The sequence below is a fragment of the Mastigoproctus giganteus genome, chromosome 13 (genome assembly GCF_048544385.1).
Source record: "Mastigoproctus giganteus isolate SK-2022 chromosome 13, ASM4854438v1, whole genome shotgun sequence".
Classification (NCBI taxonomy): Eukaryota; Metazoa; Arthropoda; class Arachnida; order Uropygi; family Thelyphonidae; genus Mastigoproctus; species Mastigoproctus giganteus.
This window is the reverse complement of record NC_143587.1, coordinates 112,759,546-112,784,257: the sequence shown is the minus strand read 5'-3', so window position 1 is coordinate 112,784,257 and position 24,712 is coordinate 112,759,546. Positions and strand designations below refer to the sequence as shown.

The window sequence follows — 24,712 nt, the reverse complement described above, 5'->3', positions numbered from 1 at the left end:
TGTGTTTACTTGTACCGCAATGACTCCCAGCAGTCTCTGAAATATCCTGCATCTTGTTTTTCAGGCTTCTGCTCATTCCAATAGAAGCAGTGCAAGAATCTCTTTCACCTCTGTCAGTGGCTACTGTTAATCTATTCGTCTTTGTCTCCCCCCAAGCTAGCAGTTTTCCGACCCACCTAACACTGCCTCGATAGCATCAGCAAATATTCTTGCACCCTTTCTATTTAAGTGTATCCCATCCCTGTAGAAGCAATCTCTCCTGTTAACAAGTACAGTCCAGGCTGAAAAAAATTCTACCCCTTGAGCCTTGCACAATCTTTCCAGGGCTGAATTGATCGACAAGGCTCTCATCATATACTCCCTCCTATTGCGTCTGGGCAGAATTGCAGACACTTTCAGATTCAACCGTATTTCACGGCTTATTTTCAACAGTGACATGTTTGGAATTAATGTCTGCTTTTTCAAGATCTCTGACGTGGAGATGATTGGGGGGAGGGGAGAGTACAATTCTGAAAATTCTTTTAGATTACTTTAAGTAAAATATTAATTCGTTATATGTTATCCCTTGGGAAAAAATTACTAAAAGGACTTTCATGATTTCTAATACTTACAAAGAATTATTTTAAACTATGGCATTAATTTCTTATCAATGCTGTAGTTCAAAACAGGTGTTGGCAAGTCAATTGCAGTGAATAGAAATAAAAATATAACTTTCTAGGTAACATGAATGCCAGAACTCTCATTAATTACTTTTCTTATTTAGTTTTTAAGATTACTTAAAATCTTTGTGCACTTACTTACCTAATGTGTATTTATCAAAAAAAAATAATAAAAAAAGATCATAATTCTACAACTAGTATATTTTATTTAAAGATACACTTGTAAAAAATTGGATAGGGCAATTCTTTTGACCTTTTCATTTTTAAGGTAGCTTATGTAATGGGAAAGGTAGCTGACCCTGGTTTAAAACAAAACTATTTAATAGTTGTATCATGATACAAGTATTAAATAGTGTCAAATTTACAATAATATCACATTTTCCTTAAAATGGAATAGAAATTTTAATTTTTCTGTACCATTACCATTCTGTGACCTGAAGAAATTGTAACAAAACCCAGTGGCTAAACATGTTATGCTTAAACCTGGAAACTCTGAGCCAAACTCAGAGAGGTAGCAACTCTATTTAGAATGCATGTTTAGGTTGATTCAAATTACAGTACTTTTGAGGGGCTCCTAGTTTACTTGATGGAGATATCAGTTTATTTTAATCTTGCATCTTGAAGCAAGATTGTAATAAAGAATTGAAAATAAACATTTTTTGCCGAACTGCCACTTAGGTTGTAAACAGCACCCATTAATTTGGAACTTGTGCATTTTTATACAAAGGGATTATTACTTTTCATTTCTAATGAAAATCAAACAAAATTAGGATAATAAACTTATTCTAAAATCTGTTTTGTTTTTTGTTAAAATTGTCATTCAAGTCTTACTTTAAAAATTTTGTTTGTAATATTTGCAGTCTTTTCCTATCACAGTCTACATTATTGAAATTGTTCTGCTTTTAGGGAATTCAAATTTGGTTTATACAATTATAAGAAAGAGAAATGTGTTTCATGCCTTAGCCAACTTGCCTACGGATCATGCCACCATCCAGAAGTCTTTAAACAAGCGTGGCAAAATGATTTCCTCCACTAGTACAATGAGTCTGAATAGTACTACCACAGCTCAAACAAATAATAATAGCAATACTGATGGCAACTGTAGCAACAGCATGGAAGGATCTACCCCAGCAAAACCTGCTGAGAAAGGCACTTTGAATGCTTCTTTGGCTGCTACACCATGTAAGAATTTACTTTTAAAAACCTAGTTTTATAAATAGCCTATTTACATATAAGAAATATTTCCCCGTAGTTTGAGGGCTTTTTTAGTTTTAAATAAGGAATAAATAACACTTTGTTGTATTAAAAGAGGTTTATTGTAATAAAATAAACCTCTTTAATAATAATGAATGTATTAAAATAATGTACATGAAACAGAATGGCTCTTTTCTACTATTGCTGAACAAATGCAAGAACTGAAATGGAATTACACAAATTATTTATGGCTAGCTGTAGTTCTAGAGTAATTGCTTGGACACATGTATAAACATTGCAAGATTGGTTCGGTACACAACCACAGAAATACATAACCAATTTTTAACTGTTGTGCTGATATGTTAACTTCAAAAGTTGCAGTGAAGTTGAAAATTCCTCTGGCTATGGTAGATGTATTAAACATGAATGGATTTTTATTAATATTATGAATAGAGTTCTTACCTAAATGATTTCAGGGCTTATGTTTGTTCAGAATGGTCAAAAACTATGTGAAAGCTGCTTTAATTCACAAACAGGGTGATCATAAAGTGACTTTACATACAAATATGTAAATTCCGAAGTAAGTATATTAATCTACATAAAAAAAAAAAAAAAAACATGATAACCAAGTTTTATTGTTGTAGGGCCTCAATTTACATGGCTACAAAAATTGCTAAAAAAATCTCTTGTATCATTTTTTTTTAGATGATGTCTGTAGGTGCAGCTTTTAGATAACTCCACAGTGTTAATCAGCAGTTCTGGACTGTGGCCGCTTTGTTTTCAAAAACTCTTCCACTAAAATGCTGTCTTGATAATGCAGAAACTGTTAAATACGTAGGGATTTCCCATGCTGTTGAAAGATCATTTGGTTCAACACTCCTCACTGTCGCCGACCGGGCTAGCCGAGTGGGTAAAGTACCTGCCCGGCAACCCAAAGGTCGCGGGTTTGATTCCCGCCTCGGGCTTGGATCAAAGTACTGCAAAAACCTTGGGAGGTGCAATATGGCCACAGAAGCCGATGCGCCAACAACTACAAAATCAAAAAAAAAAAAAAAAAAATCCTCACTGTCTCAAGTCCAGAATGGCATTACCATCATATCTGCATATATCTCTGTCAGTTCATGGATATGGTATTGTGTCCATCGTGAAAGCAGATAAGAAACCACACCATACGGACAAATTCACGTAATTGTTTGTGGATTTCCACACAAATGCATATTAATAGCACCATGAACATAAAAATGCCTTTATCAGATCTTAAAATGAAATTTAGATGCCATTTGTTACAATTATTTCTCTTTCCTTGTTATTTATTTTTTTGTGAGAAATAGCTACCTTTATTATTCTAGTACTTAGTTAATATGCCAGAGTAGGAGGAGGAACATATTTTATGATATATCATTTAGGCATAGACAAAATGACTGAAAGAGAAAGAGCCCATCCTCCAAGTTTAAACAGTCCTACAGATGTCAATCCACCAGCAACCGAAGATCCATCACAATTGTCTACTGAGAATCATGTAAGAACACCTCAAGGGTCAGAACCAGAAGGACAAGAAATACCTTTAGAACAAGTTGAAATACAAGATGACTTTGCAACTGGAGGAGATAACGTTAATGATGAAGTGGATGAGGTATATTATGACTAGATTTCTTTAATATGATTTAAAATGGACAATACATGATGGAAGAATTATTTAGAGAAATAATTGAAAATAATGTTTTTCTTTTTTCCACATGAAAAAATATAGTTTCTTTGATTATGAGAGTAATAAAGTTAACAATTTGCAGACACTGTATAACTCTTATACAGTGTCAAACAAACTAAATGGAATATTTCTGAAGTTCTGTCACCTAGGTAATAGTATGCTGTTGCTACTGCAAATAACGTTTTCATAATTGCTAGCTCAAACTAATTTTTGTGATTGTGTATGTTTAAATAAAAAACAGTGTTCTTCAACTTGTAAGTAGCTCTTTCTGAGCATGATAACAAAATCCTATAACTGCACTCAGAAATGTTTCCACATTAGTTTGGTTCATCAATTTTTTGGGTGTGGAAATGTTTCTTAATTTTACCACTTTCAAAACCAAATAAACTGTTTTCTAAAGTGTTTTAAATTATTTCTCTAATGAATTTCTTTAACAATTCTTTGTAGAGTCTTTATTATATAATTAGTATAGGCAAAATGATGCAAGGGCGGCCAAGTTATAAGCATCAGGGAAAAAAAAAAAAAAAGAAGAATCTTACCCACTTAATATTTACTTTTATTTATGCACTGAATGCATCATGAATAATCAAACTAACAGAACACACTTTTCTGCAAAAAGATCTAAACCTGCCAAAAACTTCCTCATTCAAATATACATGCTTTCAGTGATGTCTATTTCCACCTACAGTCTGCCAAGTCCCCCTTACCTTTCTGATACAATCCCAATTATGGTTGGGATTAAAATCATATTTCATCAAAAGGTTGTCTCTTGATTATTTGCTCTATGATTCCTTCACTTCAGAAATGGTTCTTGTGTATATGTCCACACTAATATTTACTCTTTTTGATGTTAAAATCTCTTTACTTTATTCTGCCAAATTCATCTCTTGCCTCTATCATTTCCCTATCTCCACTAATCACTTTGAACTCTTTGACTCTCTATCTTTAAAACTATTTCTCCAGTCCAACTTGCCTAACAGTGTGGTAATTTTCCTTGGTGACTTTAATATTCACAATTCCAGGTGTTTTTTTTTTTTTTTTGTTTTTAATGAAATTCCCAAACACGAGAGGTATTAGAACCTATAGTACATAGTACCATGCAGGGGTGAATGTTGAGAAGATGAAAGAAGATATTTGTTGACATTAGACTTGAACTTCCATAGATTGTAATTTTCAGGAAATATGTATGAAGGAAGGTTGTTCCAGAGAACTGAAATTGAATGAATAAACGAGGAAGAAGAAAAGTTGGTTCTTTGAGTTTGGAGTTGGACGGTAAAAGAATATTGACTTGATTGCCACACATGTTTGGACTTGGAAGTGAGAGCAGGAATTATAAAAGCTAATTCAGAAGATGAGTGCCCATGGAAATATCTATAGAAAAGGCATGGAGGAGAATCTCTAATATGTTAGAGATTATGTTGACATCTCTAATATGTTAGAGATGTCATTAATTAACGTAACTATCCTCTTTTGAATGGAATCTAGAAGACTGAGAGAGGTTTTGGGAGCACATTATTCCATGGTAGGGCTGATTTGCTATTTGTACAGAGTGAATGGCTGTTTGGAAGAAAAGTAACATCAAGAGCGAAAGAGAAAACTCGGTTTTTTTGATGCAGAGGAAGCAATATTTATAATGTGCTTATGTCAAGAGAGGGAGATTAGAAGTCAGGATAATCCCCAATAGTAATATAATCCTGCCTGGAAATTGGAGTGTCATCGAAGATAAGCATAGGAACAGAAGAATCCTTTTCACAAGATATAAAACAGAACTGAGTTTTAGAGGGATTGAAATCAACTAAGTTATCTTTGCCCCACTGGAAAATTACCTGGAGATCAGCATTTAAGGTATTGGTAATGGATATTCGAAATGTTGAAGCCTTTGTGCAGGCCAAGGTTTCTCAAACTGGAAGATGGAATGCAATGTGCTATCATCAGCAAAACTACGGATAAGATTTCCAGTCAATGGTAAAGATCATTAATATAGAAGAGGAAAAGAGTGGGAGAAAGAACTGAACCTTGGGGAACACCAGCATTAGTGGAGAAGTCTCATAAGGCAAAGAACCATCTAGCATCACCTGCAGTGAGCAGTCAGAGAGAAAAATGGATACCCAATTACAAAATACAGTTGGCAAACCATAAGATGGAAGCTTATTTAGAAGACCATTATACCAAACATGATCAAAAGCATTTGAAATGTCAAGAGCAACTCTTGAGATTCACCAAACTTTTCCATTGAATTTAAGCATAGATGGGTAACATAGGCTAGTATATCTCCAGTGGATCAACACTGATAGAATCCATATTGGTGATCATTGATCAGATGGAAAGTTTCTAGATAATTTAAGAGTTGGCAGTTAATTGATTTCTCCATTATTTTAGAAAGAGTTGAAGTAATTGCAATGGGACAATAATTGGATAGGACAGATTTGTTACCCTTTTTAGGAACTGGCTGGATATGAGCAAATTTCCAAGCAGAAGGAAAAACACATATGGCATAAGAAAGAGAAAATAGGTGACACAGAACAGGAGTAATTTCAGGAGCACAGGTTTTGAAAGCAAGCAGAGAAATACCATCAGAACCTGGAGCTTTCTTAGCATCAAGATTGATCAAAATCTTTCTGACATCCTTTTGATGGAAGACCACAGGAAGCATTGAATGGAGTGTACTGGGAATGGTGGGAGGTGGTTTACCAAGATCATTAATACATCAGTTAGAATCAAAATAAGATGCTAGCAGGTCAGCTTTATCTTTGGCTGAAGTGGCAATAGAACCGTCTTGTTTTGATAGAGGTAGGAATATAGATGGGCAAAAGCTGTGGTCAGTATCTTTGGCAAGAGACCAGAATGCTCAGCTACTATTTAAACAAGAAGCAAGTTCTATACTCTTAGCCTGTTCAAAAACTAGTTTGGACTGAATACTAACTGCTTTACTGTTGCAAGCTTTTGGTTCGACAAAAAAATGTACCTGGAGATTTGGAAACAAGCCAGTTATGATATGCAGCATTTTTCTCTTGAATAATCAGCACATTTATTAGAAAACCAAGGTTTAGATAAATGATGAGATTATAAGGTGGAGTGTGGAATAAATGATTCCATCCCTTCAAGAATAATATCACTGACACGATCTGAGCAAACATCGACATTAGAAGATTCGAAACAGTAATCTGACCAAGGAAAGGAAGGAAAGAAATCTCGGAGATCATCCCAATTTGCATTCTCATAATGCCAGGTTGAGAATGGTCTTGAGAGAAAGGCTCCATTGGAGAAGAGACAATCACCATGTTCTGATCTGAAGTGCCTAGAGGACCACTTACCTTGGCTGTGCACTTGGTAGGGTTCTTTGTAAGAAAAGGATCAAGCATGTTGGCTGCATGGTTAGGATTGCCTGTATTCTGGTATGTAAATGAACAGTCTGTGCGAGGTTATTAGTAATTGCAATAGCCTCAGCATTTCGACCAGCAGGGTCCATGTAACTATAAAATGGAAGTCAGCATTGTGAACATTAAATCACCAAGGAAAATTACCTCACTATTAGGAAAGTTCAAATGGAGAAAGTAACGTTTCAAAGAAAGGAAGTTAGAGAGTTCCAAGTGATTTGGTGGAATTGGAGAACAATAGAGGCAACAGATGAATTTGACAGAATGTGGTAGAGAGATTTTAAGCCAGAGAAGATTCCAAATGACCAAGTCTCTGACGAAGAACATCAGAATGGACATATGCACAAGTACCACCTTTGAAGGAAAGGAATCATTCAGCGAATAATTTGGACAACTGAAATGAGCAGTGGTTGGATCAACCAATAACTGGGATTCTGTGAGAAAAAGTACATGAGGTTTGGCAAACTGTAATTGGAAATAGAGATTAGAATTCATTGTCATTGAGATTAGAATTGAGACCACGTACATTTGTGAAATGAACAAGGAAGTGTTTTGGAGGTTTAGATCTATGTGCAGATAAGTTGTATTAGTTTCACAATTCATGATGTATTTAGTTTAGTAGTAAGAAAAGGTGGGGGGGGGAACATGCTGTAAGAAGCAATGAAATTTTTGGATATGGCTTACACATGATAAGAATATACCCAGGCTCCTTGACATAATGTGGCCTCGACAATGCCCCACATTAAACTACTCGGACTCCCTCCATCACTGTCTGGCTGAGTAGAGGCAATGAGGTTATACGCTAGCTGATCTGGAAGCCTCCCAGAGAGTTATCAAACAGATTCAGTCCAGTGTACTGTCTAGCGGCCGACCTGCAAACACCATTTTAGAGCTGTTCCCTCGAAATGGAAAGATTGGATCTTGCCCTGATGCCCATCACAACCTCAATAGACATCAATCATACTGCGTGATGGAAGAGGGTTTGCCAAAGCTTTGTGCTGGAGAGTAAACATGGGTTCCACCCACTTCGAGCCTCCAAAATATGCAAAGTGGTGGTATTGCACTGGTCATCTACCATTGCTTGGTAACACAGAGGGCAGCACACCACTCGACCCTTGCTTACATTTTGTTTGCACCTGGGTGGTCACCTAGTCACCTTGTAGGAATGAAATCCTTTATTGGAACCTTTCTGTCATAGCAATTCCCAACCTTATGTTGTTTGGCATTACAAGAATGCAAAATGGGATGAATCTGCAAGATGTCTTTTCCTTGGTTGGATTATTGTTTCAAATCTTCTGATGTCAATGTTTACTCAGATTGTGTCAGTGAAATTATTCTTGTAGGAATGAAATCCTTTATTTCACATTCCACCTTAAAATCTAATCGTTTATCTAATCCTGATTTTCAATAAATGTGCTAAGGCTGTTCAAGACAAGGATGTTGCATATCCTTTGAATGAAATCCTTTATTTCACATTCCACCTTAAAATCTAATCGTTTATCTAATCCTGATTTTCAATAAATGTGCTAAGGCTGTTCAAGACAAGGATGTTGCATATTGCAGTTGGCTTATATCCAGATCTCTAGGTTAATCTTCTACCTACACTAAAGCTCACAAGAATTGTAATGCAGTTATTAATCAGTCCAAAGTTGATTTTGAACAGACTAACAATAGAAAACTGTTTTCTTGTCCAAGCATTAATATATTTGCCATATGGTGCAAGAAAGCCAAAGGTTTTTGATGCACTGCCAAAAAGAAAGAAGAAAAAAAAACACAAATTATATGCTTCCCTCCTCCTCCTCACACACAGGTAAGTATCCAGTTGAAAATTCAACTATCAGCCTCAGCCACCTGTGAAGGCAACTTGTTACAGATATCAGTGACTCACTGGCTAAAAGAAAACTTCCTACAATCTAATAGAAACCTCAAGCCCCATAATTTGAATTTATGACCCTTGATTCTGGAATTCTTTAGAACAGTGAGAATACCACCTTCATTCATTTTACCAGTCCCTCTCAAAGCCTTATAAACCTCAGTGAGGTCACCTCTGAGGTGCCTAGTTGCAAAGCTGCCCACATAATCAGAGTCATTCTTCATATGGTCGTCCTTCTGCCAATCTCACCATTCAGGTTACCCAACTTTGGACCCTTTAAAGAAGCTCTCTGTCTTTTATCAGATGAGGTCTCCATACTTTAACACAGTATTCCATATATGGTGTTACAATTGCCTTATACAGTGGGATTATGACCTCCCTCTCTCTACAGGATAGCATTCAATAAATCATCGATACAACACCATCGGTTTTCTTGGCTGCCTGTTTACACTCTTCAGAAAACACTGTTGTAGCCAATTGCTCTGGTCTCTTGCCAGAGCAATTGGCTACAACTTCTGTGCACCAATACTTCCATCTCTGTTACAACTTGGTATTTCTATTACAGCTTCAGCTAATGACATAGCTGACTTACTAGCATCCTATATTTCTTTTAATTTTTGTATTGATGATTCTGGCAAACCACATGCTACCAATCCAAGTAATCTTGTGTTCTTCTCTCATAGGAATGTCAGAAGAATTTTTTATAATCTTGATGCCAAGAAAGCTCCAGGTCCTGGTGTCATTTCTCTACTTGTTCTGAAAATATGTATTCCTTAACTTTATGCTGTTTTTTATTGCTGTTTTACACTTTCTTTTTCTAAAGTTTTTCCTTTGTTTCAAAATTTAACCGCCAACTCCTAAACTACCTTGAAATCTAACTGATCAGTGATCACCAATAGCTATTCCATCAGTTGTAATCCACCGGCTTATGTTACCCATCTATGGATAAATTCAGTGGGAGAAATTCATTGGAATTTTATTTAATTTTGCTCTTTTCTTCTTGTATATTAATGACCTGATGACAGAATGTTGCTGATGACAGAACATTGCATTCCAGTTTCAGAAACCTTACCCTGCACAAACAGCTTCAACTTCTCGAATATCCACCACCAGTTCCTTAAATGCCAATCTCCAGGTAATTCTTTAATGTGGCAAAGATATCTTAGTTAATTTCAATCCTTCTAAAACTCAGTCATCTTATATCTCACTAAAAAAAGCCTACTGTTCCTGTGCTTATCTTCAGTGACACTCAGATTTCTAGACAAGATCACATATCTCTATTAGGGATTACCCTGACTTCTAATTTTTCTTGGCATAAGCACATCACAAATATTGCTTCTCTGCCTCCAAAAAAAAATTGGTTTTCTCTTTTGCTCTTGGCAGTACTTTTCTTCTAAACAACTGCTCACTCTGTACAAATCTCAGTTCCCTACCATGAAATGTTATTCTCACTGGAGTGGTGCACCTGTACCCAAACTTCTCTCAGGCTGAGGGACTGAGGGAGTCAGGGTTAATTAATGACCCATCTCTTGCAAAGTTTCTCTATTTTTTGTCTTATAAGTGTTCTGTTTCTGCTGCATGCCTTTTCTGTAGATACTTTCATGGGTGCTGTTCTTTTGAATTAGCCTCTATAATTCCTCCTCTCTCTCTCTCTCTCTCTCTCTCTTCCTAATCCACATTTATCCCTATACACAAAAAAGGAGATCCAAATGAATGCAGTAATTATTGAACAGTTGCCTTGCTATCACATGCAAACAGAATTCTACTTTACATTATAAAGGATAGGCTCCATAAATGCATTAATGCTCAGATGCCCATGAAGAGGCTGGGTTCAGGTCCGGAAGAGGAAAAACAGATCAGATAACAAACTTCAGACATTTGATTGAAAAGGCAAGAGAATTTAACATACCGCTTCACATGTGCTTTGTTGATTACACGAAGGCCTTGAATTTTGTGAGAACCTGTAGATACTTTCATGGGTGCTGTTCTTTTGAATTAGCCCCTATAATTCCTCCTCTCTCTTCCTAATCCACATTTATCCCTATACACAAAAAAGGAGATCCAAATGAATGCAGTAATTATTGAACAGTTGCCTTGCTATCACATGCAAACAGAATTCTACTTTACATTATAAAGGATAGGCTCCATAAATGCATTAATGCTCAGATGCCCTTGAAGAGGCTGGGTTCAGGTCCGGAAGAGGAAAAACAGATCAGATAACAAACTTCAGACATTTGATTGAAAAGGCAAGAGAATTTAACATACCGCTTCACATGTGCTTTGTTGATTACACGAAGGCCTTGAATTTTGTGAGAACCTGTAGATACTTTCATGGGTGCTGTTCTTTTGAATTAGCCCCTATAATTCCTCCTCTCTCTTCCTAATCCACATTTATCCCTATACACAAAAAAGGAGATCCAAATGAATGCAGTAATTATTGAACAGTTGCCTTGCTATCACATGCAAACAGAATTCTACTTTACATTATAAAGGATAGGCTCCATAAATGCATTAATGCTCAGATGCCCATGAAGAGGCTGGGTTCAGGTCCAGAAGAGGGAAAACAGATCAGATAACAAACTTCAGACATTTGATTGAAAAGGCAAGAGAATTTAACATACCGCTTCACATGTGCTTTGTTGATTACACGAAGGCCTTGAATTTTGTGAGAACCTGTAGATACTTTCATGGGTGCTGTTCTTTTGAATTAGCCCCTATAATTCCTCCTCTCTCTTCCTAATCCACATTTATCCCTATACACAAAAAAGGAGATCCAAATGAATGCAGTAATTATTGAACAGTTGCCTTGCTATCACATGCAAACAGAATTCTACTTTACATTATAAAGGATAGGCTCCATAAATGCATTAATGCTCAGATGCCCATGAAGAGGCTGGGTTCAGGTCCAGAAGAGGGAAAACAGATCAGATAACAAACTTCAGACATTTGATTGAAAAGGCAAGAGAATTTAACATACCGCTTCACATGTGCTTTGTTGATTACACGAAGGCCTTGAATTTTGTGAGAAGGGACATTCTTGGAAATTATGACCAACGTGGGAATCCTGGCTTATTTGGTGAAATTAATTAAGCGACTCTATGACAACAACAAAGCAGCAATTAGAATAGAAAACTCATTCTCAGAATGGTTCAAAACAGAAAATGGCGTCAGACAGGTATGCATCCTCTCTCTCCAGGACTCTACAATTTGTATGGAGAAAACATCATGAGGAAGGCTTTCAGTGGTTGGACTGGAGGTGTAAACATTGACCAGAAGTAATCACAAATCTGATATGTGTAGATGATATGGTTTTAATTAGTAAAAGTGACCAAGAATTGAAGTCTAGATAGAATGGGAAAGCATCACTCATGGCCACATCATTAGCAGAAACAAGATGAGATGTGAACTCCAGAGTAGATTCCTCAAATGGCATTGACATAATTGACATATGAAGTTCTCTGAGCAATTCAGACATGCTGCCTGGACAGCCCATGGGGGCAAGAAGAATACAGGAATTTTGCTAGCAGGGATAAGGAAGTGATTATTGTATAAGGAAGAGGTCAGGCTACATCTTGAGTACTGCATACAAGTCTGGAGGCTTCATTTTAGGAAGTATGCAGAGTTGCTGGAGCGGGTACAGAGAAGGGCTACAAGATTGTTGAGGAGAACAAAGGAGTGCTCTTATGAAGAAAGGCTTAATTTCTGCAAATTGCAGCATCTTGAGACTAGACACCTGGGAGTTGAGCTGACTGAGACTTTTAAGGCTTTGAATGGATGAGCAAGCTCAATGCTGATAGGATTCTTCCTCTTGCTACTACACACAAGGGGGCACAAATTCAAATTGAGAAAGGATGGGTGCAGAATAGATATGTGAAAGTTTGCCTTTAGCCAGTGGGTGGTTGATCATTGGAACAACAATCCATCTATTGTTGTGGAGGTTGATAGCTTAAATAAATTCAAGGATGAACTAGATAAAGTATTTGGGGGAATGAATGGGTGAAATAGGAGGTATTATTTTTTTGTTTTTTTTTGGCTGATGTTGTATATGCTTGCTTTCTTGCATCATTTGCCCCTACTAATGTTAAAATGGATGTGGATCATTTTGCATATATTTGCAATGATCGACAGAAAAGGAGGATGGCAAAAATAAATCTTAAGAAGACCTGCCATAGGGAGACGAGCTATGACCGACTTACAAAAAATATGTAAAGATAGAGACATCCCACAAAATACCAAGACCATACTGGTAACAACTTTAGTATTCTCAGTTGTACTATACGGAGACAAAACTTGGACTATGAACCTTGGCGACACTTGGATGGAGAAAAGAAAAATTAGAGTATAATGGACCATCTCAAAATTAAGACCATGTGGCTGAAATAATAGATATACAAATCTTGCAGTATTTTGTCCACATATGTAGAAGATCAGAGGATTATTTAGAGAAAACAATTTTGTTCAGTAGAGTACCAGGAATAAGAAAAAGGAGACCCCCCCCCCCCAAGAAGGATTGAACAGATCACTAGAATAACTGATTGTGGATAAGGTAGTGAGTTCTCAAGCTTGAGGACACTGAAGAAGAAGACCGATGTATTGTGATGTATTCCACCTCAACAAAATAATTTCTTCTACTCACACTGGTAAAACTACTGATGCTACTGATAAAATTTTCACCCAAAAGTCTTGCCGAGTCCCTCAAGTCTTTGGTTAACCCGTAAGGCTTTCAGCATATAGTGCTTCCTGTCATGCCTGAGCAGAATTGCAAATGTTCTGACGTAATCTGTGACGTTTTATCATTCTGTCCATGTATTTATCTATCAAATCATCAGTTTCCATGTGAATTATAATAATAATGCTCTCTTTAGGGTCCTTTTGCTACATCATCAATTTTCATTCCAGGCAGATTACACTCTGCTCCTGATTCACCTATCTTTATTGCAAAACACCTTACCAATTTCCCTTAAAGTAGTCCTCCTATAAATCTATGTCAATTTGAATCAGAGAAGTATATCCTGGTCACTTTTTCTCATGAGCATTTTTTGCCTAAATCAGGAATACATCACTTGACAGTTTAATGGATACTTCAGCCTAGAACCAAAGAAAACTGCATCCCCAATTTTCTTTTGGTTCTAGGTCATCAATTTTCTTCCTTGGTGTGAATGACTTATCCAGCAATGCAACAAGTTATAAAATATAACTTGTTGCATTGCTGGATGAGTTTTATTCTGTAATACACTTTGCACATCCAAAACAAAAAATACTATCATCAGTTGAGCTTGAGTTATCTACAAGAGTGACCTTTGAAAATATGCTACAGGCTATTCATGCAGCAAACTCAACTTAATTCTTAGGGAAATCTGCAGCCATTTCTCTCTGAGTTATGAAATCCTGTGCTGTAGCATTCTGATTGCTCTTGTATTAACCGTTATTAAATTAAAAATTAGTATTAGTATGCGGCAAATGGTACAAGAAAGCAAGCTTATATACAGCATCAGCAAAAAAAAAAAACCACATTCCCTAAAAAAATCCTCCAGTAGTTTGTTTAGTTCTTTCTTGAATTTAGTCAAGTTATCCACTTCCATAACATCAGACAGAAGTTTGTTCCAACAATAACCACCCTTTGGCTAAAGGCAAACTTTCTATACATCTATTCTGCAGCCATCCTTCCTCAATTTGAATTTATGCCCTCTCATGTGTGTAGTGTCTGAGCAAGAGGAAGAATCCCATCAGCATTGAGCTTACCCACGCGATTCAAAGCCTTAAACACCTCAAACAGCTTGTCTTGCAGGTACCTAGTTTTCAGTTTCTACAATTTGCAGAACTGAAACCTTTCTTTGTAAGAGCACCCCTTTGTTCCCCTCACCAATCTCATTGCCCTCCTCTATACCCACTCTAGCAGCTCTATCCTTCCTAAAATGAGGCCTTCAGACCTGTATGCAGTACTAAAAATGTGGCCTGACCATTGCCTTATACAATGGAATAATCACTTCCTTATCCCATGTCATTGACAAAACCTCATGTGCTGTTCTGGCAGCCTTTCTACACTCTCAGAGAATTTCATATTTCGCTGTACAATTACCTCCCCAGATTTTTTTTCATTTTCCACTACCATAAATGTAGTACCACACAGTTGGTCTGTTAATCTGGGATTACTGCTACCCATGTACAGCACTTTGCATTTGTCAATAAGACTCAATTGCCATTTCTCAGCCCAACTGCATAATTTTTCTAGATCTTGTTGCAGTAGCACGCCATCATTACATTATTAACCATCCTGCCAAACTTTATATCATCTTCAAACTTGGACATTAAGCCTCATATACTTTTTCGATATCATACAGAAAACAACAATGGAGCCAGCACTGAATCTTAGGGTGCTCCATTAATAACATTAGTTCACGACCAGGGGCATCCATTGATAAAAAATTTCTATCTTTTCCCACCAAACCATCAACTTGACCTTAATACCACACTGCTCCAATTTGTACAGCAGTCTGTTGTGAAACAGTATCAAAAGCTTTCCTGAAATTCAAGTATATACATATATCAGAATTATTTTTTGCACCTTTATTATTGCATCATAGTATCCAATCAAATCGGTCAGACAAGATCTCCCCTTAATAAACTCTTGCTGTGACTGATGGTCCTGCATTACTTCTTTAACCAGTGACTCCATTGTTTTGCCTGAACTTAAGTAAGCTAACAGGCCTGTAATTACCTCATGTTACCCTTTGATCCCCTTTGTGAATTGGGGATACATTTGCACATCTCCAGTCCACAGAGACCTCCCCTGAATCCATAGATGCTCTCATAATTGTGGCTAATGGTTTGCTTATCTCCTTTGCTGTCTCCCTTAAAATGATCCCATCCACCCAAGGTGCCTTTCTTCAATTTATCTTCCACTTTCCTTTTGATTATTACAAAATCATTTACCTTCCTGTTATAGTTTGATAAACTTCTGACATCCCCTTTCCTAAAGAATTCCTCATGTGTGAATGTAGTTGCAAAATATCAGCCTTTCAGCAACCCGAGCAAGTTTATCAATCGTTAGCCCAGCCCATCCACATCAAGTGGACCAGTGTGATTTAACCATTCCTTTTACTGTTAATATAAGTAAAGACGTCTTTTCTCTGCCAGAGACTTATTGTAATCTGCCCTGGCTTGCCTAACCTCCTTTGTGACTTGATTGCAGACTAATTTATATCTACCACAGGCTTCTGTAGAATTTGATAATTTATATGCATCCCATGCATTTTTTCTTCTCTGCCACACACCTACAGTTCATGTGACATCCATTTAGGTCTAATTCTTGAACTGTATTCCTTAGTTAGTATGAAAAGCCGAGTAGCTTCTGTGATTGTTTCCTTTAATCCATTCAGAATATGTTGTTGATAACATCATTAGTTGGTCCTACTCTTCAGAATTTAAAAACTCTCTGAGACCACTGTAGTCATGTTTACAAAAGCAAAAACCCTTCATGATAGTTATATCTTTAAGTAAATTCCACATCAATATGTTGTGCTTGCTGCCACATAGTGGTTCTTTTATCTACCTATTTTTAATGCATGAAGAATCACTGCTGATAATCAGAACAAGAGTATTGCTCTCTCTTGTTGCCTTTCTAATGAGCTGCTATTAGAAAACAGTCGTCCAATAAATCCACAAAGGTCTTGCTAGTGTGTGAGTGGCCAATGCACAAGTTCCAGTCAATATCCAAAAAGTTAAAATTCCCTGTTATAAGACATTCTGATTTACTGGTCCATTTTGTTTCCTTGTTCATTGTTTGTTTTTCTCAATGCATTCATCAGGCCTATAACACACTCCTCTCTAAATTATGAAAATATCACAATATGCTACACTTTAAAACAGTGGTTCCCAAACTTTTTTCTCTGGGCTGCACTTTTGGATTGAAAATATGCTTGTCACACTGAATTTTTTATTAATAAGAAATACTTTAAAAAACAAAAAATCAACTCCTAACAATGCTTTATTCATAACATAGAATTCAGCTACATAAGAACGTGATTCATTCACAAAATATACAAATTCAATGAGAGATGTGAGTTTGTTTTTGTCAGGTAATCTCATTTATATTAGGTCTACTTTGAGACAAACAAACTGTCATCTCCTCATTAACACAAATAAGCCTTTTTCTTTTCTGGTCTTTGATATTTGTCAGGGCTGACAAAAGTTCACAATATGTCTTGGAGAACTGTAGAAGAATAGATAATGCTCTTGTAGAGATGTGTGGATACTGTTTCTGGTTGTATATCCAAAAAGAATCCAGTGGCATACTCACGTGTTTCAATTTCGAGTAGTGATCACTTGTAATGTAGGCCATTTTCTCCTCCTAATCTAATGTCAGATCTGAACAGTTGGAATTCGCTAAGGGATCTCTAACCCAGTTGAATTTTTCTGTAGACAATGATGGGAAGTACTGATCAATCTTTTCTACCAGTGTTGCAAGATATTCCTGTAGGAGGCTGTACAATTCATCACTTGTTTTAAAACTTTTTACTAGTGGGAACATTTCAAGGTTATGTTGCATCGCTCTTCCAAGCCACAGCTGCTTTTTTTTCCCCCTTTTTTTTTATATATATGCAGTTAGTTCGTCTGTAGTTGTGAGGATATTGTCATTTGTGGCCTTGCATACTGGCATCGAGTAGGCCAAGATATTGGCCAAATACACCAGCTTTGCAAACCAATCATCCTCATCCAGATGGTTGTACAATGGGTTCCCTTCTTGTTACAAAAATGCTCTTAACTTGTCCTTCAGTTCCAAAACCTGATTTAAAACTTTTCCGTGAGACAGCTAGCAAACTATGGTGTGCAGAATTAGGTATTGGTGTTCTGATTCCATGTCGTTGCAGAGTTGAGCAAATAACTGCACCTTTATTGGTTTTGCTTTGATGAAGTTCACATATCTGGTGTATATTGTGGCCTGAAGCAGTGATTGATTTTGTAAGGATTGAGCCAGTTTCAGAAGTGGCTAAAGATGTTTCTCTCATGGCTAAGGATGTTAGCATTGACAATGTTGATCCAGATGATGTTGACCAGTTGCTGGAGAGTCATGATGAGCCACTTTTGAGGGAGGAATTGACTGTGCAACTTCAACGTGAGGCTGACACACCAGATGGAGTGGAAGAGTTGGAGCCAATCAGAACATTAAAAACAAAACATATTCAGAGTGCTCTTGCCAAAATTTGTAGTGCCTATGATGAACTTTGTGATAATGATCCTGATTGGGAACGTAGCCATGGCATCTAAAGAGGTGTCAACATGATGTTGAAACTCTACTATAACATCTTGGAAGAAAGAAGTAGGAAGTTACACCAAATGTTAATACTACAGTTCTTGACAAAGAAGGGAAAGGAATCCTCAGAATCCAATGACCCTCAACCAAGAACTTCCCATTAATGTCGCCCCATTATGCCATTGTCACATAAAATATTAGTGAAGTAAATACGCACTCAAGCGATGACTCCACAGGACCAAAGTAAGTTAAAATTTTATTTTATTAATTGTTTTATGTATAAATATAAATAAAACATGCATTAAATGTCTAAAATATTTAATTGTTTATAAAGAATAGAAATATTAGTACATACTTGGGAAAATTTTGGGAATTTTGGAACCTATCTCATTCAATTACATCATAATTTGGTCTAGTTTTACGACCCTGTTTTGCTGGAACCTAACCCTGTCGTAAAACAGGTCCTACCTGTATTTAAGAATCATCAAAGTCTCATCAAAGGCTTAAATAAGCCATCATTCTTCATTCACCTGTGGGTATGTGGGAGGGAGGAAAGCTACAAGCAACAACAGTTTATTCAGGAGATTGCATTTATCAACAGTATTATCATCAGATTTATATCACCAGTAGCTGCAATAAACTCCATAAAAAAGATTCTAAATATCCATCCACAGATGTTTGAAAAATACCTAGGTTAATAATGAAAATATGAGTACTATTAGGAATGATAATAATAGGTGCAATATTAAATTTATTTGTGACATTTCCAGCTTATTTACTTCCATACCATTCAAATTGCTTAAATGGGTCCTCAGCCTACTTTCTAGTGATAAGAAAATCAGTGACAGCAAAGCTACAAATTGTAAATACTTCTGTATTCATAAATTTGGAATAGAAATCTATTACTCTGATTCCAGTCATGTTTCAAAACTATATGCTTGCTGGTGAATTTAATGCTGAGTGGGGAATGGTTAGATTTGTTGGACTTTATTAATATTAGACTTCATGATTTATTTTCCATTATGTGATTACATATATAAATTAGAGTGGGTTAGCTTGATTATTATTCAGTCTTGATTTCATGAATATGTTCTTCTGTTAGCCTTCACCGCCTGGGAGCCCAGTCTCATCAAATGCTTCCTCAGAGTCTGAAGTAGCTTCTTCTGTAACATCCAACTGTCATTGTGCAAGGGCTAGCTCCACAGGTGATTATTGTAGTGCTGATTCAATACTAAATGTTCAGGGACAATGGGTTCCTACATCAGAATGGGTACTTTCATGGAAACAGAAGCTCCCCTTTCATACTATAATGAGGTTACTGCAGGTATTGGTTCCTCAAGTTGAAAAGATCTGCATCGACAAGTAAGTATATCATATAAAATAACTATGAATTTATATTAATATAAAATGTGCATTTTTTTTAAGTTGTTGATTCCCCCTTGGCATAATGCATTCATTGTTACTGCTTTTTTTCTCTGACAGAATATCTTAACATATCCATTAAAACAGTAGTTTATGGATGGTTAGTATGTGTTCTAGGATCCTTTTCAAGATGTTTTTGTTTTCCTTATTTTAATTACATAAAATAAGAAATTATGAAAAATATTGGCAGTGCAGCATTTCAGAGCTGTCCATACACTGTAAAACTGGACATTTTTCAGATTGAAAAAAAAATTCTATACAACTAGCAAATCATTTCATTTGAATGTGATGTTGGACTGATTCTTTGATTAGCATCATGCTGTATATTTCAATGCCAATAACTATTGTTTTATGCCAGGTATAGTGCACAGATTTCAGAGTTATGTAATAGACAAACATCTTCACCTGTATGCGGTTTTTTTTTTTTTTTTTTTTTTGTGGGGAAAGCACAATAACCACACAGCAGTCTATAGATGACATTTTGGACCCTTATATGAAACATGCAGGCACATTTAAGGATAATTTCATCTTATAGGATGATAATTTCAAACTGCATCACTTCAAATTGGTTGACTGCTTGTGGAGATGAATACCATTATCCATATGGGATGAAACTGATAATGATGTGATGCCTTTAGGAGACATGTTGTTATGCTCCAACTGAACCCTGTTCATCCTAACTTTAATCCTTACATAAATAAATACATGTCATCAAGTAAAGCTCTTTGGTCGGTTTTTGAAATATCACTGTATTATTCAGCAACTGACCACTGAGGGCTTTATTCAATGACATGTATTTGTTTATGTTAGGATTTAAGTTAGAGTGAAAATAATGATGCCCACTGCTCCCTTAGATCAGTAGACATCATTATTATCTACTAGACCTCAGCTGATCTCATTAGAGATCAGATAAGATAAATAGGTAACAGTGTATTAGATTGGGATGAGATAAAGGTGATAAGTAGATTGTGGAGCTATTTGTAAATTTACAACTAAATTGCTCCATGGTTCCCACAATATACTTCATTTTGTGATAGTTCTTTAAATATTGGAAAATTGCATAATTGTACAGAATTATCCAATTAAAATTTAATCAGTTTGTTATGCAACAAAATTTTATTAGAAATGAATACTGAAATTAAAAAACTTAAGAATATGCTGAAAGTGTCCATCTTGCCTATGCAGGCATGATTTTCATCTTTTCAGTGTATTTGATGCAACTCTCTGAAAAATGTGTTCATTTAATGGTATGAACACAGTTCTCAGTTTTTTGTTTCAGTTCATCCAGAATATATGGGTGGTTTTGTAAGCCTTATCCTTGACTGTGCTCCACAGGCAGACAAAAATTGAAAAATATCTGTGGAAAAATCCGTTACACACCACATTAATAAATGCTATACTGTTTACAGTGAAACTGCCTTCTGCCACTTGTCTAAAAAAATTTTTCTAAATCCAACGATATCATGTGCTCTGTTGCCATAGTTACTTCAGAATATATCATTGACAAATGGGTTGCATGATAAAAAAGATAGCTCTGTATATCGAATACAATACAGATATTTTTGAACAGCAGCATAATTTACAAAGGATATATTTGAGGAAAAATATATTTTATTGAATAAATAAAATTACACTATTCTGTACTTTTTATACTTTATATTGCATCAGGCTGTACATAAACTAATTAATTTAAATCATAGTTAATCTCATTATGTCAGGAAAGTAAAGTTTCATTTTGTTACATATTTCTTCATATTATATTCTCATTTTTTTTTTTTTTTTTTTTCAAAATATTTTTTAGGGGCCTTACAGATGAAAGTGAAATTCTGAAGTTCCTTCAGCATGGTACACTTGTTGGTTTGTTGCCTGTACCCCATCCCATTTTGATCCGCAAATACCAAGCCAATAGTGGCACAACTATGTGGTTTCGTATTTACATGTGGGGTGTAATTTACTTACGGTAAGCACAACTCATGAAATTTGTCTTATTCTCCTTGGACATAATTTCATTCATTGTTATTACTTTTTTCTGTTGAAAAACATCTTAACATCCATCAAAATATCATAATTACACTCATTGTTACTTTTGTTCCTTTGAACAGAACACCTTAACACCCATCAAAATACCAGTTGATGGATTCTTTTATATGTAGTGATCCTAGACATGAAAGATCATTGAAACTTTTCTGATTTTTTCAAAAATCGGGAAAAGTGAATGAAATGTTGGTAAATCATAGGATTCTGGGTTTTCGGCTTTTACAGTAACATATACAGGGTGGTTCACTACCAGTGCGACAAACTTGCAGGAGGTGTAGGGGGCACAAAGATGAATTGGAATCACATAGCATTGCAGGGTCCGAAATGCCTTCGTCATGCGGTAGAGGACGTTGAATGGGAGGATCGTGTGAACAGTGATCCCGCTGGAAGTCAGCATTTGCGAACCGTTTCTGTTGAAGAAACCAAGTAGCAAAAGTCCTCCAGAGTGGATAATCTGCAGGCGCCAATGATTGGACGTGTTGCAAATGGTATGAACTCATTTGGTTTGTTGACAGTATCTTCCATACAGTGGATTGGGAAATACCCAATCATTGGCCTATCACTCGAGTACTCGTACTCGGATTTCCTTCTGCAAGACGTAGGACATTCTCCTCATTGTCTGGTGTCCTCGTCGTTTGCTCTCGATTCATGGTACCTCTCGTGAAACAACCAGTCTCACATAACCTTCTGTGCACACGTGCGAAAATCGTATGACGAGAAGCATACCTGTGCGGGAAACGTTCCTGGTACAAGCGCAGAGCGGCGCGCCCGTTACAGTCCGCAGCTCCATACACGAGATGCATGTCGGCCAGTTCAACGTTTGAATACTCGTCCATCCTACTGCCTCGGGAACCCTTTTCGCAAATGCTGACTTCCAGCATTTGCGAACGCTGTTCACGCGACCTCCCGTTCAACGTCCTCTACCGCATGATGAAGGCATTTCGGACCCTGCAATGCTATGTGATTCCGATTCGTCTTTGTGCCCCCTACACCTGCTGCAAGTTTGTCGCACTGGTAGTGAATCACCCTGTATATATACAGTAGGCTCTCGATTTTCCAGGATAGATGGTAAAAAGAAAATCCCAGATAATTGATTTCCCCGTTTAATCCAAAGCTACAGTAAGTCCCTGACATACGTAAGAGATATGTTCCAGGACCTCTTACGTAACTCAGGAATGACTAATAAAATATTGCTAATTTTCTGCAATATGCCAAAATTACAAAAACCACATAATATCCCTGGAAGAAGAAAGAAAAATAGTTATATACTGTATTTTTAATTAGTTCAATTAAAAACTTTATCTGGGCGCAGTGGTGAAGAAGCCGGAGTGGCACATAAGAAAAGAAAACAAAAGGAAGAAAAACACACGTTATTGTACTGGAAAAACTGATATGTATTTTGTGGCCTTGGTTATTATAGTTGACTTGATTGGTGCCAATCCCCTCACCGCTTCTTGTATTCTGTCTTTGCTCTTTATTATTGTGTTCACCGTTGCCAGTGATAAAATCTGAATTTCGCACGATACTTGTTAATGTTTGCCCATTTTCATACATCCTTATTTTAATTTTCTCATCCAACTCAATCACTTTCTTTTCTTGATAGATTTACTAGTATTGCTCTCACTTATTCTCTTAGTCGGCACCATGATAATAGTCAAAATGAAATTTTCTGTAAAGAACTTCACAGGGTTAAGGCGAAAACTCACTATTATCACCCCATGAGAGTTCACATTTTACTAAAGCACATTTCTGGAGGTCACTGCCATAAAACAATAAAAACAATTTGCACTTTCCGGGTTATTGGGCTTTTCTGTTATTGCAAGCAATTATAAACAGGTAGTAAACTCGATCTTATTGTATTTGTAATAATACTGATAGCTGGAATTCTGTGGGTTTTTATGTTATTATTGTGAAATGTTTCCCCTCCCATGAAATCTTCACCCTTATAAAAAACATAAGTAAATTTTCAGAATCTTCTCTTGGTTCCTATTTTTAAGCTTGTTGCTCCGTATCTCACTTGTGCAATTTGTGCGTGCTGTGATCATTGTTATTGATTGCTTATATTTTTTTTTTTACTGTTTTAAATTTTACAATCCTTAAAAAAAAAAAAAATTATATATATATATAGAGAGAGAGAGAGAGAGAGAGAGAGAGAGAGAGTGAAAAAGAATTTACATAAGTCTGAAGTTATGTAAATTGAGGACTTACTGTATCGAAAAACGTTCAGCAACCTACACAAAAAAATATGGTGATAGAAAAAAAAAAACGTAAAAACTTACCACGCACTACTCGCGTGTCCAATCCAATGCATCCCTTTATTTTTTACGATGCTGCGTAAAGTTTGGTCACCAACATTATAATGGTTCATTAAGATTTAACAAATGCACCGTTTTCAAACTTCTGAAAAATTTCAAGTTTTTGTTTAATTGAAAGCACAATTCTTTTGCGTTTACCCATCATTTTCACGATTTATAAACAAAAATATATATATATTTACTTTAAAAAAATTTTTGACAGTAACGAAATAATGAAACCAAAGTTTTGGTTTCATTATTTCGTGATTGTCTTTTTGTGATGCGACGGAACACAACAATTGACGTGACGTACTAAAACAAACTAAACACGGCTTTTTTTTTTTTAAGTGACTGGAATGAAGACAGCGGGGGTTGCAGGATAATAGGTACATTAATCTCCCAATGACGACTTATAACGCACTTCTTGTCGCTTCTTTATGACTTGCAAAACATCTGTTTATACCTATTTTAGTTATTACTAATTTTATGATTTCTGGTTGTTTTTTTTTTTTAATTGGATCCTTGAAGTGTCCCGGTTAATGCGATCCCAGTAAATCAAGAGTGCTGTATATGAAAATAATTTTGTTTTTATAAAAACACATCAGCAGTCTGACCAGAACGTACAGCATGATGCTTATGCTGTCTCACTTCTGTTTCTATATGCAAAGCACTGTGTATAAAAATCATTAATTGATTTTTAAGCAATTTTGACTTTTTTCATTCTTAAAAATTGCTTAATAAAAGGTTATGGGTATTGTATAGAAATGTAACATTACATTAGAAGTGAAAAAAAAAAAGTTATAATGTTTAGTGAAGGTGGATTGATGTAGTACGCACTACAATTCTGTCCTTTCAAGTACACTTGAAAGGACAGAATTCATGGGGTTTCTGGGCA

General features: G+C 36.1%; 1 protein-coding gene across 1 annotated transcript in view; it reads left to right on the top strand.

Annotated features, from left to right (window-relative positions):
* The window catches only part of LOC150076370 (protein HID1), a 318,232-nt gene that overhangs the window by 271,641 nt on the left and 21,879 nt on the right, over positions 1-24,712 (top strand). The window contains exons 15-18 of the mRNA XM_090387033.1: positions 1,566-1,841; positions 3,260-3,486; positions 19,167-19,426; positions 21,288-21,446. Of these exons, the coding sequence (XP_090243159.1) occupies positions 1,566-1,841; positions 3,260-3,486; positions 19,167-19,426; positions 21,288-21,446 (922 nt within the window). The remainder of the gene's footprint in view (positions 1-1,565; positions 1,842-3,259; positions 3,487-19,166; positions 19,427-21,287; positions 21,447-24,712) is intronic.